The sequence below is a fragment of the Trypanosoma brucei genome, chromosome 9, assembly GCF_000210295.1.
Source record: "Trypanosoma brucei gambiense DAL972 chromosome 9, complete sequence".
NCBI classification, from domain to species: domain Eukaryota; phylum Euglenozoa; class Kinetoplastea; order Trypanosomatida; family Trypanosomatidae; genus Trypanosoma; species Trypanosoma brucei.
The window spans coordinates 884376-902137 of NC_026742.1; the positions used below are offsets into that span (position 1 = coordinate 884376).

The 17762-nt window shown below is 48.1% G+C and overlaps 9 protein-coding genes and 2 pseudogenes across 9 annotated transcripts, besides 2 other annotated features; 10 read left to right on the plus strand and 1 right to left on the minus strand.

The window, feature by feature from the left end:
• Positions 1–580: 580 nt before the first annotated feature.
• TbgDal_IX3870 (oxidoreductase, putative) lies at positions 581–1918 on the plus strand (the record flags this gene model as incomplete). Its single annotated transcript, XM_011778280.1, has 1 exon — positions 581–1918. The coding sequence occupies one exon, from the start codon at positions 581–583 to the stop codon at positions 1916–1918; it is 1338 nt and encodes a 445-aa protein (XP_011776582.1).
• Positions 1919–2518: 600 nt separating this feature from the next.
• Positions 2519–3388, plus strand: TbgDal_IX3880 (hypothetical protein, conserved; the record flags this gene model as incomplete). Its single annotated transcript, XM_011778281.1, has 1 exon — positions 2519–3388. One exon carries the CDS (start codon positions 2519–2521, stop codon positions 3386–3388), a length of 870 nt encoding a protein of 289 aa, XP_011776583.1.
• Positions 3389–3684: 296 nt separating this feature from the next.
• TbgDal_IX3890 (mitochondrial exoribonuclease DSS-1) lies at positions 3685–5916 on the plus strand (the record flags this gene model as incomplete). The annotated part of the gene is made up of 1 exon (XM_011778282.1): positions 3685–5916. The coding sequence occupies one exon, from the start codon at positions 3685–3687 to the stop codon at positions 5914–5916; it is 2232 nt and encodes a 743-aa protein (XP_011776584.1).
• A 58-nt stretch (positions 5917–5974) lies between these two features.
• Positions 5975–6202, plus strand: TbgDal_IX3900 (hypothetical protein, unlikely; the record flags this gene model as incomplete). The annotated part of the gene is made up of 1 exon (XM_011778283.1): positions 5975–6202. The coding sequence occupies one exon, from the start codon at positions 5975–5977 to the stop codon at positions 6200–6202; it is 228 nt and encodes a 75-aa protein (XP_011776585.1).
• Positions 6203–6259: 57 nt separating this feature from the next.
• On the plus strand, positions 6260–6841 carry TbgDal_IX3910 (ADP-ribosylation factor, putative; the record flags this gene model as incomplete). The annotated part of the gene is made up of 1 exon (XM_011778284.1): positions 6260–6841. One exon carries the CDS (start codon positions 6260–6262, stop codon positions 6839–6841), a length of 582 nt encoding a protein of 193 aa, XP_011776586.1.
• A 108-nt stretch (positions 6842–6949) lies between these two features.
• TbgDal_IX3920 (hypothetical protein, unlikely) lies at positions 6950–7255 on the plus strand (the record flags this gene model as incomplete). The annotated part of the gene is made up of 1 exon (XM_011778285.1): positions 6950–7255. One exon carries the CDS (start codon positions 6950–6952, stop codon positions 7253–7255), a length of 306 nt encoding a protein of 101 aa, XP_011776587.1.
• A 13-nt stretch (positions 7256–7268) lies between these two features.
• On the plus strand, positions 7269–7820 carry TbgDal_IX3930 (hypothetical protein, conserved; the record flags this gene model as incomplete). The annotated part of the gene is made up of 1 exon (XM_011778286.1): positions 7269–7820. The coding sequence occupies one exon, from the start codon at positions 7269–7271 to the stop codon at positions 7818–7820; it is 552 nt and encodes a 183-aa protein (XP_011776588.1).
• Positions 7821–8301: 481 nt separating this feature from the next.
• On the plus strand, positions 8302–9402 carry TbgDal_IX3940 (hypothetical protein, conserved; the record flags this gene model as incomplete). The annotated part of the gene is made up of 1 exon (XM_011778287.1): positions 8302–9402. The coding sequence occupies one exon, from the start codon at positions 8302–8304 to the stop codon at positions 9400–9402; it is 1101 nt and encodes a 366-aa protein (XP_011776589.1).
• Positions 9403–10914: 1512 nt separating this feature from the next.
• TbgDal_IX3950 lies at positions 10915–11888 on the plus strand (annotated as a pseudogene).
• Positions 10915–11888: a sequence feature.
• Positions 11889–12594: 706 nt separating this feature from the next.
• Positions 12595–13011, plus strand: TbgDal_IX3960 (hypothetical protein, unlikely; the record flags this gene model as incomplete). Its single annotated transcript, XM_011778288.1, has 1 exon — positions 12595–13011. The coding sequence occupies one exon, from the start codon at positions 12595–12597 to the stop codon at positions 13009–13011; it is 417 nt and encodes a 138-aa protein (XP_011776590.1).
• A 2580-nt stretch (positions 13012–15591) lies between these two features.
• TbgDal_IX3970 lies at positions 15592–17049 on the minus strand (annotated as a pseudogene).
• Positions 15592–17049: a sequence feature.
• Positions 17050–17762: the final 713 nt, after the last annotated feature.

The following is a 17762-nucleotide window of genomic DNA, read 5'->3' on the forward strand; positions in this document are numbered from 1 at the left end:
ACCTATTTTATCCTGTTTGTCTCATGCTGTTCCTATCACGTCCAGGAGCTTTTACTATTTCAATGTGGCAAAGGGGCGCTTCTGTGGTCGTATTGCCGGCATATGAATGGCGCAGACAGAGAGTCTGCTGTGTAGGTGTGTGAAGAGCATTTATTTATGTACAAAGTTTGCAAGGGGGAGGGCGTTTGTGTGAACACTTTTGTTTTGTTTTACACTTTACTCCCTTGCGGTAGAAGCACGGGTCCACGCCCCCCTGCGTGGTGGTTATGTCAAGATGGTGTACGCACATGAGGCTTATGTTTTAGTGCATTCTCCTTATGTGGCTCGATGGTTGGCCTGCTTCCATTACCGATTTGTTTCAATTTTACTTTCAGCTCTGACAGGAATTAATCTCCCTTTGTAAGTGCTCCAGGAGAGACAACACCGGTACTTGCACCTTAAAATAGGCAGGCGTATCCCATAGTGCCCTCGTGTCTGAGGCACATTAGCAGTAGTACACTTTGTGAGGATACGACACGGGAGGGGAACAAAGAAAGTACAGAAAGTAGTTTTAGTAAGTTTAGATACTGGGATCGGGAAGATGCGACGCTCTGCCACCTTCCTGGGGTTGACTGCTCTGCGGAGCGTTGCTGCCACTGGTTGGCGCTACCACAAACAAGGGGCACCTGAGCGGGTTTTGCAGTACGAGCGCTACCGAATCCCTTTTGATAGGAGCGGTTCTCAAGCAGTGGTAAAGATGTTGGCGGCCCCCGTCCACCGACACGACCGGGCCATGATCGGCGGGTACTGTGGGCCGCTTCGACCCACCGCATTTCCGCAGGTTGCGGGTGTTGAGGGTGTTGGAGTTGTTGAAGAAGTTGGTAAAGGGGCCTCACTGCTGCTTCAGGAAGGCGACCTTGTATGGGTTAATAATCCAACGGTGGGCACATGGGCCACACATGTTGTGACGGATGTTGAAAATTTGGACGTCGTGCCAAATCGCGCAGATGTTGATATTGAATACCTTGCTTCGCTCTCGCTTTTCCATACGGCGTACCATTTAACGAATAGTTTCGTGAGTCTGCAACCAAACGACGTAGTACTTCAGACAGGCGCCTCGTCCTCTATCGCTCAAATTTGTCAGGGTTACATCCGTGCCCGTGGTGCAAAATTGTTCCAGACAATGCAATTGGGACGCACGGAGCATGCACATCTTTTAGCTTTCTTCAAAATGAGGGGAGCATTTGCCGTCGTGCCGTACAATTACGTGCGAACTAACTACATGCGTCGGCTTCTTTCTGACGTGCCGCCACCAAAGCTTTTACTCAACCACACCTGTGGTAACTTCGCTTCCAGTTTAGTTAATCTTCTCGGTGACAATGGTGTTTGTGTTACATATGGCAATACAGGGGGAAAGCCGCTTCAGATCGCCAATATGGACGTCATTGCACGTGGTATTAAGTTCAAAGGATTCTTCCTTCCACACTGGATAAAGAGCCACACACGTGAGGCTCGGATGCGCGTTCACCAGAATGTTGTGGAGAGCATGACGATTTCGCAGGGCCACGGTATATTTCGGGCGCAGCGCTTCAAAATGGATGGCGACAGCATATTCGCCTTCAGCAACGCATGGGATGCTCCCCTCGGCAGCCGCAAACCCGTTCTGCGCATGGTGGGCGAATACGGTGAGTGGCGCCGACCCCGCTCAGACCAAGCCGCATGGAACATTGGTCGTGCGGTATGGGACGATTTACTGCAACAAATGTGGGAGAGCGCCGGAACAACTGAAAATCCTCAGTCAATGAAGTACTACACTCCTTTCAACGACATTTATTCGCAATTTCATGACGGGAAGCAATCAAAGGAGATGGGCCATCGTGAAGTTTTCTTCCGTCGGCCAAACGCCCCACGTCACAATGCGGCAGAGAGCACACATTGACAATTTTTCCGAAATCATAGTGGAGGGCAGAGCAAGTAGGGGAACACTTAATCTTTTGTAGTGGAAGAATGGCGACTAGCGGCGGGTTCACGTATATGAGTATCAACCAAAGATACGTACATTCTGCAGTTTTGAGTGGTGCGGGAGTCGGGTAGTTGCGCAATGATAGGAGTGTTGTGATGTGTGTTGACATGCGGTACATCTGGTGGGTATGTGACACAATGTTTACCGCAGAACGGTTGAAGGAAAACACACAGGTGTTGAAGGACGAAGCCAGTTAGAAGGAGACCCATGTCGAAAATTGCGCATTACCACATGGTAAGGGGTGTCGTAGCGTGCTAACCTTATGTTATTGATGCACTGTGTGCCCACGTAATTGTTTTAAAACCATTGTGTCCCCCGTTCTTTTCGTTTTGATTACTTCCAAATGCGCGTCGTTACCCCTTCTCAAACGTGATGGTGGTGAAAGAAATAGGGTGGAACCGTGGAAGGAGAGCGTCGGTTGTACCAGTTAGGCACCAGAAACGGCGACGGAAGAGGAAGGTGAAAAGGACAAAGGTGTAGTACATTAATAGTATTTGTGTCCGGTTGTTTTGCCTTATGCTCGCGACACAAACCAAGACGTGGGTTGCAGGTGCCGCTACGAAAGCGCAACAGCCGTGCGTCCGGAGGGGCAGCGCCCTCGCAACACCATCCTCGCCACTCTGGTACAATCCACTTTGTGTGGCGTGCCGGCTGCAGGCGAGCGACCAGTTTCATCGTTATCTGCATAATCCTCACATAGTACAGCCAGACGGCATCGATTCGCTTCCACGCACAAAAGGCGACCAGCAGCAGTGGTTGAACGTTGAACAATGGGACGGTTACAGTGATACTTACCTGAGGCAACATATGCAATACCCGCCAACCAACGAGCATCCCAACAACCACCTCAATTTTAGTCACAACCTGCTGAGTGAGTGTCTGCGGAGTTGTTATGAGTACTACGGGAAACCTGCTGATCAGCTGCAGAGACTACACGAAGATCCACTTCACCCGCATTTCCACCAAATGATTGCGGGCATAAAAAAAGACCGGGAGAAGATAGCCGAAGAGCTTGATCGTGTCTACGCGAATCTTCACCCTACTGTGAAGACGGTGTATGACGCTTATCTCGTCCGTCGGTACTACCAACTTGGTGACTGGATTGAGCGTGTTGAGCAAAAGCGCCACGATTTGTTATGTCAGTTGTCACCTGAATATATACGGCAAGCAGAAAGAGCGCGAGGTGTAGCGGCGCACTTCCTCAGTCGTCTGAAACAGCTGCAGTCAGCCTTCACACATAACCCGACCCTTGGCCTCCTTGATGATGCAATGGAGGGGCAATACACCCATGACGAGTTAGTGATGCTGCGGCAGAAGGCGGCATATTTCCGCAATATGCGTCAACTGGGTGCTAACCAACAGGATGCCGACGTACACACACACTGAGCAAGCGGAGAGGAATGAAGTAACGAAGAAAATGGGGTGTGAGAGAAAAGAGGGGGATGGTCAGGGTAAGTTGTACCTTGCCGCTCGTTTTTTGTCAATGCCATTGCTGCCTATCATTATCACTGCCCAAGGTATGAACGGTACATCAACTGTAATGTATTTGTGGAACATGCTTAACTTTTTAAGGGCTTACTTACCCATTTGCTCTTTTTCACCGAGCGACGTTGTGCGCCTACACCTTTCCCACCTTGTTTTCCTTCATTGTACCAAAATGGCGGTTAGAAGACGCCCCGGTGATGACCCCTCGGCGCGTCGCAAAGCTCGTGCAGTTTTCTGGTTCTTACCTGAATACCGAATGGGCTCGCAAATTTATCCTCGGCTCCTTGCTGCAGCGCTACAACCCCCAATCCTTGACTACTGTTGGTTCCTCTGCTGCGGGGAATTCCGGTGAGGATGCTTCTCTTGACAAGGAACTGCTTCACCTCCAGCGCTCACTGAGTGAGGTGTGGTCACTTCCGGCTCAACCGCTTGATGCGGTGAGCGAAGGGAGAATTCTTCGATTACTCGCACGCTACGCTACGGGTGAGGGGGTCATGTTGATTGAGGCATTGACTGAACTGAGTCATGTGCTTTCGTGCATTCGTGGTTCCCCACAACGTGTTGAAAGCCCGATAGATATGGAAGAGTTGCTGCTGGCAATAGGGTACGCTAAACCGGGCGACAACCTTCGGCGTGTGGCGTTCGCGGGAGAGCTGCAATACCCTCCAAGCGCGCTTGCACATATGCGGGCACACCTCAGGGACGACATGGAGCGCGACGGTAGCGACCCATTCGACATTCTTCGTGTTGTCACTCACAACCCGGCATATGCAATCGATTCTGCGAGCACGTCGGAGGTTGATGACGCGATAGGAGTGTATAAAGATCCCGTGACAGGTGAGGAGTGCTTTGTGGTGTACGTTTCCGATGCTACCGTCTACTGCCCGTTCGATAGTCCACTGGAGCAACTCACCGCAAGGCTACTGACAACGACAACATACCTTCCGGAAGGTGTTTTTTTCATGTTACCGAAGCCGATAGTTGATGCTGCAACCCTACGTGAGGACAGGCCTTGCCGCACGTTTGATATTCGGTTTCAGATTGATGAGGTAACTGGAGAACTGAAAAACTATAGCGTTGGTGTCGGTTGGCTCCATAAACTTCGCCGCATCACGTACGACGAGGTACAAGCTCTGTATGATGAGGAGGCACAGGTGGGAAATCAGCATCATCACACCGAAAGAGAAAGCACTCAGGCTTCTCCTGCTAAACGCGAAGAGGGAAAGAAAGGTATGGTAGCCTCAGGAGGCACATCATCATGCCGTCCCTCGTGGATGACTGTGGAGGATGAAAGCATCTTACGTCGCATCTACAGAGCTGCACAGAAGCGATATGAAACCAGGCAGTTGCGAGCGGGAGACCGTTTCATCCATGCAGACTTGCCTGAGCCGCTCATCAAAGTGGGCGCTGGGGCACAGGTACTTTCGGTGGAGGACCAAATCATCGGCACTAGGGACGCTCGACTGGCCGTTGCGGAGATGATGATCGCCGCAAATGAGGTTTGCTCTCGTGTGGCGCAGGAAAATCATCTTTCTATACCATTTCGCGGCACGCGAGAGTTGTCTTTAGACCATGTTGCAGCGAAGTCGTACAGAGAGCCGCAGGGCGTAGTATCTGTCCAATCTCTCGATCCGCAGTACGTTTTTTTCGCGGAGGCGATGCAACGATCCATTCGGCAGTTGAGCGGAGTCACACGAGCCGTCTACTTCCACACGCCCATTTACCACGCAGGTCTCGACACACATAACTATACGCACAGCACTAGTCCATTGAGGCGCTATGCAGATATGTTGGTGCATCATCAATTGAAGGTATGGCTCTGGCGCACTTCGCACTGCAGTAGTGGAGGCGGTGTGTTACATTCTGCACAAAAGAGGTCCCCTGTGCTGATTGAGCAACCAATAGCGGAGCATACTATGGCCACACTTTGTTCAATGATCAGTAGTAAGCAGGAGCAGTCAAGTATTTTGCAGGAAAGCAGTCAACGCTACTGGTTGTTGAAACACATTAAACAAAACATCCTTACGAAAAGTCCCCATCACCGCTTTATTTGTCTTGTTGGTGACACACGAAGTGTAAAGTGTGCACCCGAGTATGCGCGCTTCGTCGTCGAATGCAGTCACGACTCACCATCACAACCTGATGGTGGCGTGCACCGAACTGTTCCATGGGCAGGAAGGTGGAAGCAGCGACATCACGAGTATCTTTACGTTTCGGATATCTATATTACAGAATTGCAGTTCGCACATGTGGTTCTCCACAGTCTACCCGATGTTGTAGTTGGTGCAGTGGTTGAATGTGAGGTACGCGAGGTGCACCCAACCCAAGGTTATCTCTCACTAGCGATTGTGAAAGTTTGGAGTGGTGGAGACGAACGACGGTTCGAGCCACTTTGGAAAAAGTGCCTTCTTCCATCTCTGGACTCGTGAGAACACCACCGAGGCGGGAACGTGCTTCGTTTCTTCGGATGTGTACGCGTCCCTGTTAATGCGGTGGCGGTGTGTGTGGTGGTTGTTTTGGTGTTGTACAGAACTTGCGCTTGTTAAAGTGTTGCTGTACTGGTTGGTCTCCTTTGATAATTGTTTTAAGCGCATGCGATTGTATACCATGGTATGTGCACTTGCACAGTTTCGATCTTGTTATATTTTCTTCTTTCTTTCCCCGTTTGTCGCTGCCTTTGTGTGTGTGTGTGTGTGTATGCATGTGTATGTTTGAGGTTAGGGGCTTAGTCTTTAGATACGTACCCGTAGCCAATTTGCCCATTCGCACGTTATGGGACAACTTATTAGTGGCCTTTGGTCGGTTTTCAACCCCAATCGGCACTACAAATTGCTCATCCTTGGACTCAACAATGCGGGCAAAACATCAATTTTGTACCACCTGCAACTTGGACACAGTATAGCGACACAACCGACACTTGGAGGGAACGTCGAGCAGCTGAGCATTTCGCATGGATCTAATAATAACAAAATCGAAGTTTCTTGCTGGGACCTTGGGGGTCAAGAGCAGCTGCGTGACTCCTGGCGCCTTTACTACGATCAAACGGATGCCGTAATATTTGTGGTGGATGCCGCTGACCCCTCCCGCTTTCCTGCGGCGCGAAGTGTTCTCCATAAAATATTAGCCAATGAACCACAACTCCGCCAGGCGGTGCTTTTGGTGCTGGCTAACAAACAAGATATGGAAGGAGCGGTGAGTCCCGCCGATCTCATCGAATCATTGGGGTTGGCTGCCGTAAATGATCGAACTTGGACACTGATGGGATGCAGTGCATCAAAAGGTGATTCTCTTCGGGAGGCTATGTCATGGATTGCGCAAAGGATAGGAGACCGCAGACCTGCGAGTAGTGCGTGAGTCAAGTAAAGGGAATTCAGATATTCTCTTAGTGGAAACAAATAGTAAAAAGGTAAAAGCATCAAAACCTCTCTTGTATGTTTACCTTTCGAGTGTGTTGAAAATATTATGCCTTGTACTTCTCTTTGTTTCCTTCTGCTTTGCTGCTATGTTATTAGTCCCTCACCTCATTCTCTGTTGTTGTTGTTTTTCCTGTTTCTTCAACGCCACTCGAACATGAGAAAGAATGGGCTTTTACACTCTCACTTATCTCCCCTCTTCACTCAGCTTATTCGTTTAGCAACCCCTTCCGTTATCCTTTTCCCTTTTATCGGTCTGTATGCGCGCATAATTCTTTTTTTTTATTGTTGGCTCGTATATATGTTTGCTTCTCTTTGTTTTTATATTATATTATATATATATATTTCCGCCTAGTCGGCTAGTGGGGATGAAAAACAAAGCGGCATCTCGTCGCGACGAAAAACTCATCAAAGGGACTAATATCATTGTTAAGAATGTTTCCCTTATTGACAAACATAGGAACGATCCTCAGGCACTGCTTCACTCCATAGAAGCTGATGACGCCGTTGAGTTGAGGTGGTGGAGAAACGCACTTCGCCCGGAAGCTAATCTCATTGAACCCGCTGTTGCGTACTTGCAGGGTATTAAAGTTATTCGACCTGCTACGAACTTTAATACATTTGACATCAAAAAGGCTCGTCTTCGCCGATTAGAAAAGCAGGAAATTGAGAGAAAGAAATGTCTTGAGAGGCGTAAAAGAGATGTCGCTCCGACGGCTGCCATGAAGGCATCTGCCAATCCGTACAGGGTCCCGCGTTCCGGTGGATACATAAAACAAAAGGACGACCGCATCATTCAGCGGGGTGAAAAGACCAAAAAAGCAGCCAAGAAAGATATCAAAGAGAGTGGTGGAAAGACTCAACGTCATAAAAGTAACGACGAGAAGGGGAAGTTGCAAAAGATAGGCAAAGGTTTGTAATGAGGTAATACGTCCTCATTTTGCCACTTTTGTATATATATATTTATATGTTTATGTTTCTCTCGTTGGCTAGTGCTCGGCTTTTTTTATTCGCTGTGGCGTTGAATTGTAATTGAAGTGAACCTTTAACATCGCGGTCGGTTAATCCAGAGATGGTCGTATAACAGAGGGAGATGTTACCCAAATAATTAAAAAGGAGGGCAGAAGGCTTATGAAGTTGAGCAGAAGTGTTGCGAGAACCTTCACTGTTGTCCCATCTTTTTTGCCTCCCATCACAGGCGCCACTGGACGCTATAAGTGGTAGCGGCCAACGCCATGAACTCCACCTCTTTGTTCTTTTTATCCACTCTTTTGTTGTTGTTGTTGTTTTTTGAACTTTTGAAGGCGATGATTTGCGTGTTGCTAAGTTTGCTCTTTCATTTCCCTCTTTTTCCCTTTAGTGAGCAGGTTCGTTGTGAGTACACAAACTAGTAGGCGAAGAATGCGATCCGGTCGCAAACTCGGTTGTTTTACTAATCGCCTTCGTCTTCCTTTTTTCAGCCCATGCTCACAGATAACAGCGCTGACAGCGTCACATCGTTGCAAGTCTTATGTACTTAAGTTCTTGCGAGGTCAGTTGCCAGAAGACCTGAAAGATGTCAATGGCGCCCTCGGATGTCTTTACGGCACGCTTCCTGATGTGGATGAGTTCGGACAGTTTGTAATCTCCCCTGATGTTGTAAACAGCTTCCATCAGTTTGGTTATGTGAAAATGCCAATACCGGTGCTCGATCATCAGCAGATTGATAAACTGGCGGACGAGGTGAACGAGTTGGCCAACAATGTGGAGCACCACCCCAAGACGGAGAGATTGTATGCGACTTCCCTAGCGGATTTAACTGGAGGGCCATTATTTTTTTGCCAGGGTCAGTGGCGTGCAGCGTGGGGAATGCATGACCTCATTTACCTTCCCACTATTACCGTAGCTGCTTCACAGATCCTCAACAACTCGCTCGTTCGATTGTGGTACGATGAGGTTTTTATGAAGGCGGCGAGAACGGGGCCATGTGTTCCTTGGCAGCAAAATTATGCGCGTTGGCAACATACAAAACCGGTCAACCACGTCACTGTCATGATTGCGCTCGACACAATGAACAAAGATCGTGGGGCTCCCTGCCTTGTGCCTGGTAGTCACCGCTGGAGGGAGGGCGGTTTACTTCCACCCGTCTCATACGACCCAACAAAAGATGAAGCGCACCAACTGAACACAATATGGGAAATCATTAATGAAGAAGAGGGTGAAATGCTCATGGACACACCACCCGTTACGGTGGATCTTCGTCGTGGTGAAGCTCTTCTCATTCACCCACTGACGCTCTTCGCAACGCATGGTAATCGCTCATTGGATTCTGTGCGTTGCTGCTTTATTCATTACATGGGTGAGAAAACATACGCGGTCCAAAATGGGCCGCTTCTTCCACATACGACTAAATTCCAGGCGGATGCCATGATTCAGGGCCCATTTTATCCAGTTGTGTTTGATCCGGCAATGACTGAGGAATTAACCATGCTTCCCACAGCGCCATCCGAAGAGGAGGCGTAACGTTTGGGGGTTCCAAATGGCCAGTTATGAGTTTTACTTTTTGTTTTTTTTTCCCCCGGCCATTTGTTGTGTTTTGCCGCGATGGAGCGGCAGCGGAGTGGTCTTAGCGAAACTTGTCACCATCATTGAGGACCTCAGGTTATTAATACCAAATGCATGTTGGCTAACGGTACCGCTTTACGCTTTTTCGCAGTCATCACAAATCCTTTCCCCGCTTTACGGAAACGTGCATGAACTCTGATACCTTTAGCTAACGGGAATGGAGTATGCATATAGGGAAACCATCGTGCGGCATGTTGCACACAGCCAGCCGTTTACGTGTATTTACCCCTCACTTTACCCTGTTGCAACCTCTCCGCGCATTTTGTGAAGAGCGTAAAGGGTGGTTAGTTTTGTGTGTGAGAAGATGAAATATATGCTGCAGCGCTGGCGCCGCAGTTGCTGAATGAATGTATCATGTTGGATTTGATTTGTTGTTATGTTATGTTTGTTTGTTTGCTTCTCTCACCCTTCACGTTACCCCCTTTTAAGCCACGTAGCACACAACACCAACACGTGAGTCCAACTCAGGAAGAGGGAAAGTTAAGAATGTGTAATACGAGTTGCATCGCCTTTCACCAAAACGCTGGTCCAATGCGGGGACGTGTTAAGTCGCGATTGTTGTCACAAACATGTTCAGATTAGCGGGGACGAACTGTGAAGGGTGACTCAGTACAGAGATAACTGCTGTTGACAACATAATGGGAGTGACGTGTGTCCCTGAAAAGCACCACATTATGGTACGGGCGAGGAATTGCACATTCTCACCGTTACTGGCAGACGGTTTTGCCACCATCTGGTAAGCCTTCCAAGTGTCCGTGTGAGCTTATGCCGCTGACCAGTTGCAGAGAAGTTTAACAAAACAATTGGGTCTTTTCGGTTGCGGCAGCAGCATCAACGGTAAAGGAAAGAAAGGCACGTATGGACGTGGTGTTAAGCGTAAATACCAGCACGGAGGAAGCAGCTTAAGGCGGGAATGTGGTCAATCCAGCACGGAAAATGTGCGCATATGCAAGCGCCAGGTTCTCTCTTTTTCCCCCTTCTTCCATTTGCACGCATGGGTGCCGACAGGATGGTAAATTGAAGACTTTCATAATATTATTGTTGTTGTTGTTGTTGTTTTTTTTTTGGGGGGGGGGACGTTAGAAAAAAATCCCCGGTCGAAAAATGGGACTTGGTGCCGTCCTGAGGGTGAAAGAGTTCAAAACTTGTTTAACAAAGAAAATTGAGTTGGGGCATTGTAATGAAGTGGTGATACAAGCAGGCAGACTTTGGATAAAAGATGTTACTGGTGTGAGGGTAAGGACGCTGGTGGCGTGGGAAACTGAATTACTGAAAGGCAACGGCGAGTAAAATACAGGCGAGAGAAGGAGAGTGCCCTGAGCTGTGGTTCTACGATAAAGTAAACATTGTGTAGCAGAGGGAATGTTACCATCCTGTAATATTTTGAGTGCATTGCGACCATATGTCTTAATGCAGTGCGTGTTGTGTTTGTGCAAAACTTCCCGTCGTCACAGCACACCGTCACCAACTAATTTAGTAAATAGAAATATGAGGAGGAGGGGGAAATGTGGCGGTGAAAGGTTGGAGATTTTGCTCGTAGTTTCGATGCTATTGTTGGTGACGTGTTTAAATCGTTACGGTGTTATGGGTCGCGTCTGGTTTAAGGGTGGGGAGAAAAATTTAACGGCGGTTGGTGAAGACGAGTATCTAAAGTTTGTGCCAAACGCAACGGCAAATATGTGGAAATAGAGGAATTACTTTGTTGTTGCCGGTATACAGTCTGTAGATAATGCGGAACGGTACAGGCGTAGGTTTCTACAGCGAGAGAGACGTGTTGGAAATATAGTGGTGTGGCCGCAGAGAGAAATGATTTCATTGGAGACTTCCTTCCCTTATATTTACTCTCCCCTCACCAACAAAATGATTACAGGTTCTCAAACTTCTCGAAGTTGGAGGCATTAAGTTTTCAGGGCACTATTGTACTGCCAACACGTGATGTGTACCCAGAGACGACGAAGCAGATCGGTGATTATTCGAGTTGGGGGCGGAAAGTGGAGGTGATTATGAGTAATAAAACATATTTGTGGTCCAAATTTTCGTTAGAATTCTTCATCCCCACACCGTACATAATGAAAGGTGATGATGACGCTTTCATTAGGGTGACACACCACCTTTCTAATTTACGGATGATGCCACGGAAAGGTTTAAATATGGGAAAGTGCAGTGAAGCCAGTGGTGGAATGTTTGAAGATAAACCTGTTTCATTTATTGCGGGTTACTGCAGCACGCTACCGAGAGATGTTGCACAGGCAGTAGTGAGCTATAAGCCCCCCTGGAACGCCTGGTTAACACACACTACTTTTTCTGGAATTTCAATACGTTTTACGAGCCGGCGATGTTTAACGAAGATGTCATGGTCAGAACGGTACACACGGAGAAGGTGAACTATACAAGACTGGTGGCAATTGACATGAGAGGATGTCACTGTGCTGGACACTTCAGGTCCCATGAGGTAGATCTGATATGGGGCAAAGTTATCGTCTTTCACCACGTAAGAGAAGAGGTCTGTGATCAATTAAAGGAAGCACTCCCTGAAAGTAGCATTTCGCCTCGTCCAGTGGACCTCATATGGATAACGCACAGTTTTGCTGTTGCGAGCTGCGAATAATTTGAGCCCCACCGCCTAGTGATTTCGTGCGCGAGCAGCCTTACAAAATGTTGGAGTGGCAACACAGCGGAAGGTGCGGCAACTGTTTCCCTTTATAACCGAGAAACAATCACAGGTGTATGTTATTCCGAATCCGCTCTGGAGCTAAAAGCTGTAGAAGCATTAACGAACCGTGGTGGGAATGTGAAGGGTGCGTTACGCATCTGAAATGGTCTTAGCTTTCTAGTTTCCGTGGGGTCCTTGGCAGCGGACAGGTGGTGTTTTCGTGACTGCATTCGCTTTGCTGTGGTATATTATTACGGAGCGCCCACGCCGCCTAAACGTTGAAGCCCGCATTGTGCGTCGCTGCACGGGACACATCGTGGTGGACAGTTTTTTCGGCTTTGTGGTACCCGGGGTTAAAGAGGGATCACATTTACGGCACTGTGCCTTGCACTTTCGCCTTCAGGATACTTTAAGAGGGGCCTGTTGTAAGAAAAAAAATGTTCCTATCCGCCGTGTCACTCGCGCACGCGCTGGCGATGACACAATTTATCAGACGCGGGGTGGATGAGCTGGATCGTGTCTCCACAGCCCCCAATGGTTTGCGGACGGCTGCGAGGGAACACCTCATTACCTTACTTTTCTGTAGGATTCAAAGAGCTGTTGATTACGGGACCTATCCAATAACTGCTGTTTTCCCGAAAGTTACCGGACGTCTGCAAGCAGATGCGCTTATGATGATGTCCTTGGATGCACGGCCCTGCCATTTTAACTTTCCAGGTGTGCCATCCACTTTGTGGTCTTTCTGTGCGATGCACCGGTTTGCGCGTCCTTTGCAGGAGAGTTGTGCATTCCTAGCTCTCTCATTCCGTTATGGCCTCATCGGTAACAAATATAATTTGTACCGGAAATGGTAGGGGTCCGTTGTGGTGCACAGAAGTTTGATAAATTTTTTGCGATGTTTTTTTTTTTCATTGTTAAGTGAGCATTGTAGGCATCGGTTAACTTCATTACCTTTAAAACGAAGGAACTTGTATTGTTTTCTGAGTGGAAACTGTTTGACATGCTGCATAGCGCTGCCCATGCACTTTACTTGTCTAAGGCATATTAGGACTCGTGACGGCAGCTTGCCATGTGTGGAGGCGACGCTGCGGTCGAAAGAAAGGTTATAGAAGTTGAACGAGAGTGCCTTGATATGCTTTACCAGTTTTCGGATGTGCAGTCTGCGCCGACGCCTACACAGAAACCCCGAACAGCGACGGCTGAGTACGGGATACTCATCGAAACCATTGGGTACCTTGAAACCCTGCATTCCTACTTAGCGCGCAGCTCTCAGGAAGGGAAGAACTCCCGCCACACTGTTGTGAAGTCGGTGGTGCGCGATCTAAGGGGTTTCAAGGCAGCCAGGAATCTATAGCGCACTGCACGATTCTCCGTGGCCCAAGTTGCAACGTGCGATTCACAGCCGCAACCCGTACATAGTGCCCCTCGCACTCATGTTGTAATTGGTAACAAATTTATAGTTTAAGGCCCCACCGGAGAGAGACAAGCGAGCTAACCTGCCAAGCTATCCGTGTACGCTTGCCATAAGCGTACCTGCAGCGGCATTTGCTTCGCATTGGACCCTCGGTGGGTAATATTCGTCGCTTTTATTTTGTCTGACTGCTTTGAGTGAGACGGAGCGCATGTGTACCAGCATTCATTTCTTGTGGACTCACATGTCCGTGAAACATTTGTATATGAATACTTAAGTTTGTTGGAACTTCTTTTCTTGTCCCTCTGATACCTGAAAGCTTCGAACGCGGTTACAGCTGATCATCGACAAAGCGACACCACTCCATCCGGTGCAGCTGGTGGGACATTGTTTTCTTTGTCACAACGAGCCTGGAGACCTTGTGAAGCAGCGGTGTCGCTCCATAACTTGCAAATGATTTCTCTAATTTTTCTTCTTTTGCTCTGCTTTAATACCACCATTTTCCCCGAGAGTCAAAGCGCCCTTGTGCCGTCTTCTTTCCGCCCGTGTGCTTAATCTCGTCTTCGGGACATTAACCATCTAAATTTCGCCCTTTGCATTATTTGAGCTTCCGTAAAACACCAACGTGAGTTGTAGTGGTCTCCCTTCGTAGTGCGTGACAGCGTTCGGGGATTGTGATACTGACATCTCGTACCCCGTTAGGTTCTCCATAGAAAGTGAAGGGATCGATAACGCGACGGCGCGGTACGAATGTTGTGGCTCCGATGTGGGCATGACGTGCGCCGTAGTACGGTTGTCGCTCGCCGTTTAGCCGTGCCAATGGCTTCTTCGGGTAAATCTTCGGTGTTCGGGTGTGACTTCTTTTCTCGTTCTATCGGTGAAGGCACATCTTCAGATGTATGTAAACAGTGGGAAGAAGAAACCCCATCCAACATCCCGCGACTGCATAACATACCCAGATCATCCACATCTCTAATGTCCAGTCAGTTGCCTAACCTGAGTGTCTTTTAGCCAATATTGAGAACTCGCCCGGCAAGCAAAGGGTGCCAACACCTGTTCTTGTGGCTTTGGTCCCACTAGATTTTACTTTCCCCAGAGAAGTAATTGGCCCAAACATGTACACTCACGGGATTCTGTGAGTGTACATGTTTGCTCAAGTGATATGCTTTAAATGCGTCAACATCGACTTATCCTGAGGTAGATAAGACGCCAGAGGTCGGTCGTTTTTTCCGCAGCCTTGGGTGTCTCAGTTTCTTGTTTCCCGACGATGAGGCTTTAACAGTTGCTCTTGCGTGCCGATGATTGTGTGTTGTTTCTTCAGTTTTCCACTTTGTTCCATCGCCTCCGTCCGCGATGACTGATCGAAAGTCGGTGCCACGTCGCGCGGTTTCCTAAAGAAACAGACTCGGTGCCCCACTAGCTCACTACCAGGTTTGTCCGCTTCCCCTGACATGACACATCACAAGAACCTCCTCGCTAAAAAAGAGGCAAAGAAGGTCGGAAAGCAGGTGCAACCTTCGACATCCGCTTCGTTTTAGTTTGCCGATCGTTTCATACTGTTAGGGATGTGGATAGTTGTTCGGTTTACATTTTTTGCGAATGCTTAATCGCATACACTGTACTGACGCGGAAACAACTAGGTGAATGAACAGTGTTGGAACTTGGGATGCACACGATCACACAAGCGCCAGAGAAAACTGTGGCTGATGGGGGAATCCACGGTTTATACCGGATGCACGCGCCCAACACAAAACGGTTTCATTACACGCCATGTTTCACGCCTGAAAAATATGTGGGCGGAAACGCCTACCTGCTGCGGCCGCTCCTCCAATTGGCAATGCGAAGGCACCGGGAAAGAGGTTTGGAATAACTCAAAACAAAACTGCTCGATTAAATAAGGGGAGACAATACATTGCTTGTTGGGGTTACATTTACGGTTTTGTAAAAAAAAAAAAAAGGCACGTAGGCGCCACAAGTTTAGCCATTATTTGTATCAAGATTTGCTATCTGCTGCTATGGCTCATAACAGTAAAAATAACGCCAGTGGCGTTTGGAGGTTGTTCACACGGCTTCGGATAGCTCGTCTTCGCGTCGCGGCCACGGATGCATCTCCATTCCACTCACATCCCATTTCCGCTTTTAGGCCGGCACATGTTTGCTCCCGCTTGTAATCGTTGCATTCAAGTAAAGGGGAACTGTCGCCCCCGTCTCCTTCATCCTCGCTTCTGACCGCGGCAACATCGACAGGCTTCGATATGCCTTCTCTATTACCGTTGCTTTGTTCGAGTCTGGGTGAGCCCGGCCATTTATTTCTACCCTCCGCACCTCTGCTTCCTGATTAAGGGCTGCCACCCTCCCTGCCGGGTCTGATTTTTATGTGTTTCGCGTTTAAGGCCATTATTTCGTCTTCTAACTCACTTAACCTCGCGTCGATGGCGCTTAGTTGGTCTATAGCATCGGCTGCCGCCTTCATTTTCTCCAGCCACGGTAGGGTCGGGTTATTTCGCTTGAGGTTGCTCGCGCAGTATTGCACACACCTTCCCTCCCCGGTTTTGATGATTCCAGTACAACCTGTGGCCAAATTACCCTCAAACTTGCCTAGCACCATCAACATTCCGCTGTCGGGACCAGGAGGAGCTTGAGAAGCAGATTCATTGCGTCCGAAAGACTTTTCGTCGAAAGCTTGGCATTACTGCCAATTTTCTCGCATTGGTGTTTGAGCGCTCTCCATTGCTTTTCTCCCCCTTGGCTGGGAATCCACGTGTCGCTATTGCCCCCCGTTTCGCATTGCGCGCAGCAACCCTGGTCGCTTTCAACGGCACTTCCCGATGCACCACATAGACACAATAAGTCAATACTCAATGCCAAGCCAGCCCAACTCGCTGTAAATGTTCCTTTGCCACACACATGCTCTCGACCGTATGTTCCCCTCATTACCTCCCCATTTTGTTGTCCGGACCCATAGAGTGCCTCTATCAGATTTTTTTTTCTATTGATGTCTCCTTCAATATTCTCCATAATCCATCATTCTCTTTCATGCATTCCTCGGCACGTTCTGCGGCATTTGCTACCTTTCTCTTATCTTCTTTACTCAAGGCACTCCCGGTCCATACCGCATATTTGTCCTTTTCAGGACCCCAAGGTTGCTCCTTGCTCCTGTCCAAAATTTTCGGTGCCCCTCATTTGTTTCGTGAGAGTGTTTTCTGTCGTCCGCTATTTCTTCCCAATCTTTAGTTGCTCTATCCAAATCAGAAAAACTCTGATACTCTATGGCCAAGCTTATAGCTCCAATGTTTGCTGCTGTGTCTTCGACTCGCGCAAGAAGTGCCGCGTGGTCTTCGGAGTTGCTCGCCAAATTAATTAAACCACACAACGCCCTAAAGTCGCCCTCATTTTCTGCACCCTTTGCAACTAGTGCCGCGCGCGGAATCAAAGGCAGCGTTACTATCGACACAAAAATAGCCCACTTCCCGATCAACATGCGCACTTTTTTAACCACCGCTTTTCTTTACAAACTCTAGTCCCTTTAAATGGCTCCTTGAACACACCTCACAAAGTTTACCAAGAAGTAAAAAATGAGTGAAAACGGAGCAGAAGATGCCTGCCGCGTTGAGCAGCGCACTCACTTGCCTGTGCGCATTGTGAAGACCACTCTGCTTTCAACGCCCACTAAAAATGGCCATTTCTCTCATTACTTAAGCGAATGAACTATATATTTACAAAACATTTTTGCATGCATTAGTTTATATCGAAAGTGCCAATTTTCTAACCAGAACAAGGGGATGCACAACTGCGAAAACAGCGTTACTAAAATAAAATTAGGTAGCAAACGCAGAATCTGATTTGGTGCATGCAGGTGCTGGGGAATTTGTGATATTTTCCAGTTTGAATTCTTAAGAATTGTACACCTTTGCTTTCGGTGAAAATTCTCAACTTCTTCTAGCTTGGCATTTGCATCCTATTTAGCTTTAGCTTTAGCGTTTCGTTGGTATTCTTGATTTTCCACTATCTGTAATTCTGGATTCGTTACCCGCTACGACTGCAACAAATTCACGCCTCTACCTTCCATTAAAAGTTCATCTTTATACTGAATTGGCTTTTGATTTTTTTCTTTAGTTAGCACCTTGCTCCTCAATTTCGAATTTCCTCCACCGCACTTCCCATACCTACATCAACTGACTTCTAATTTGAAAG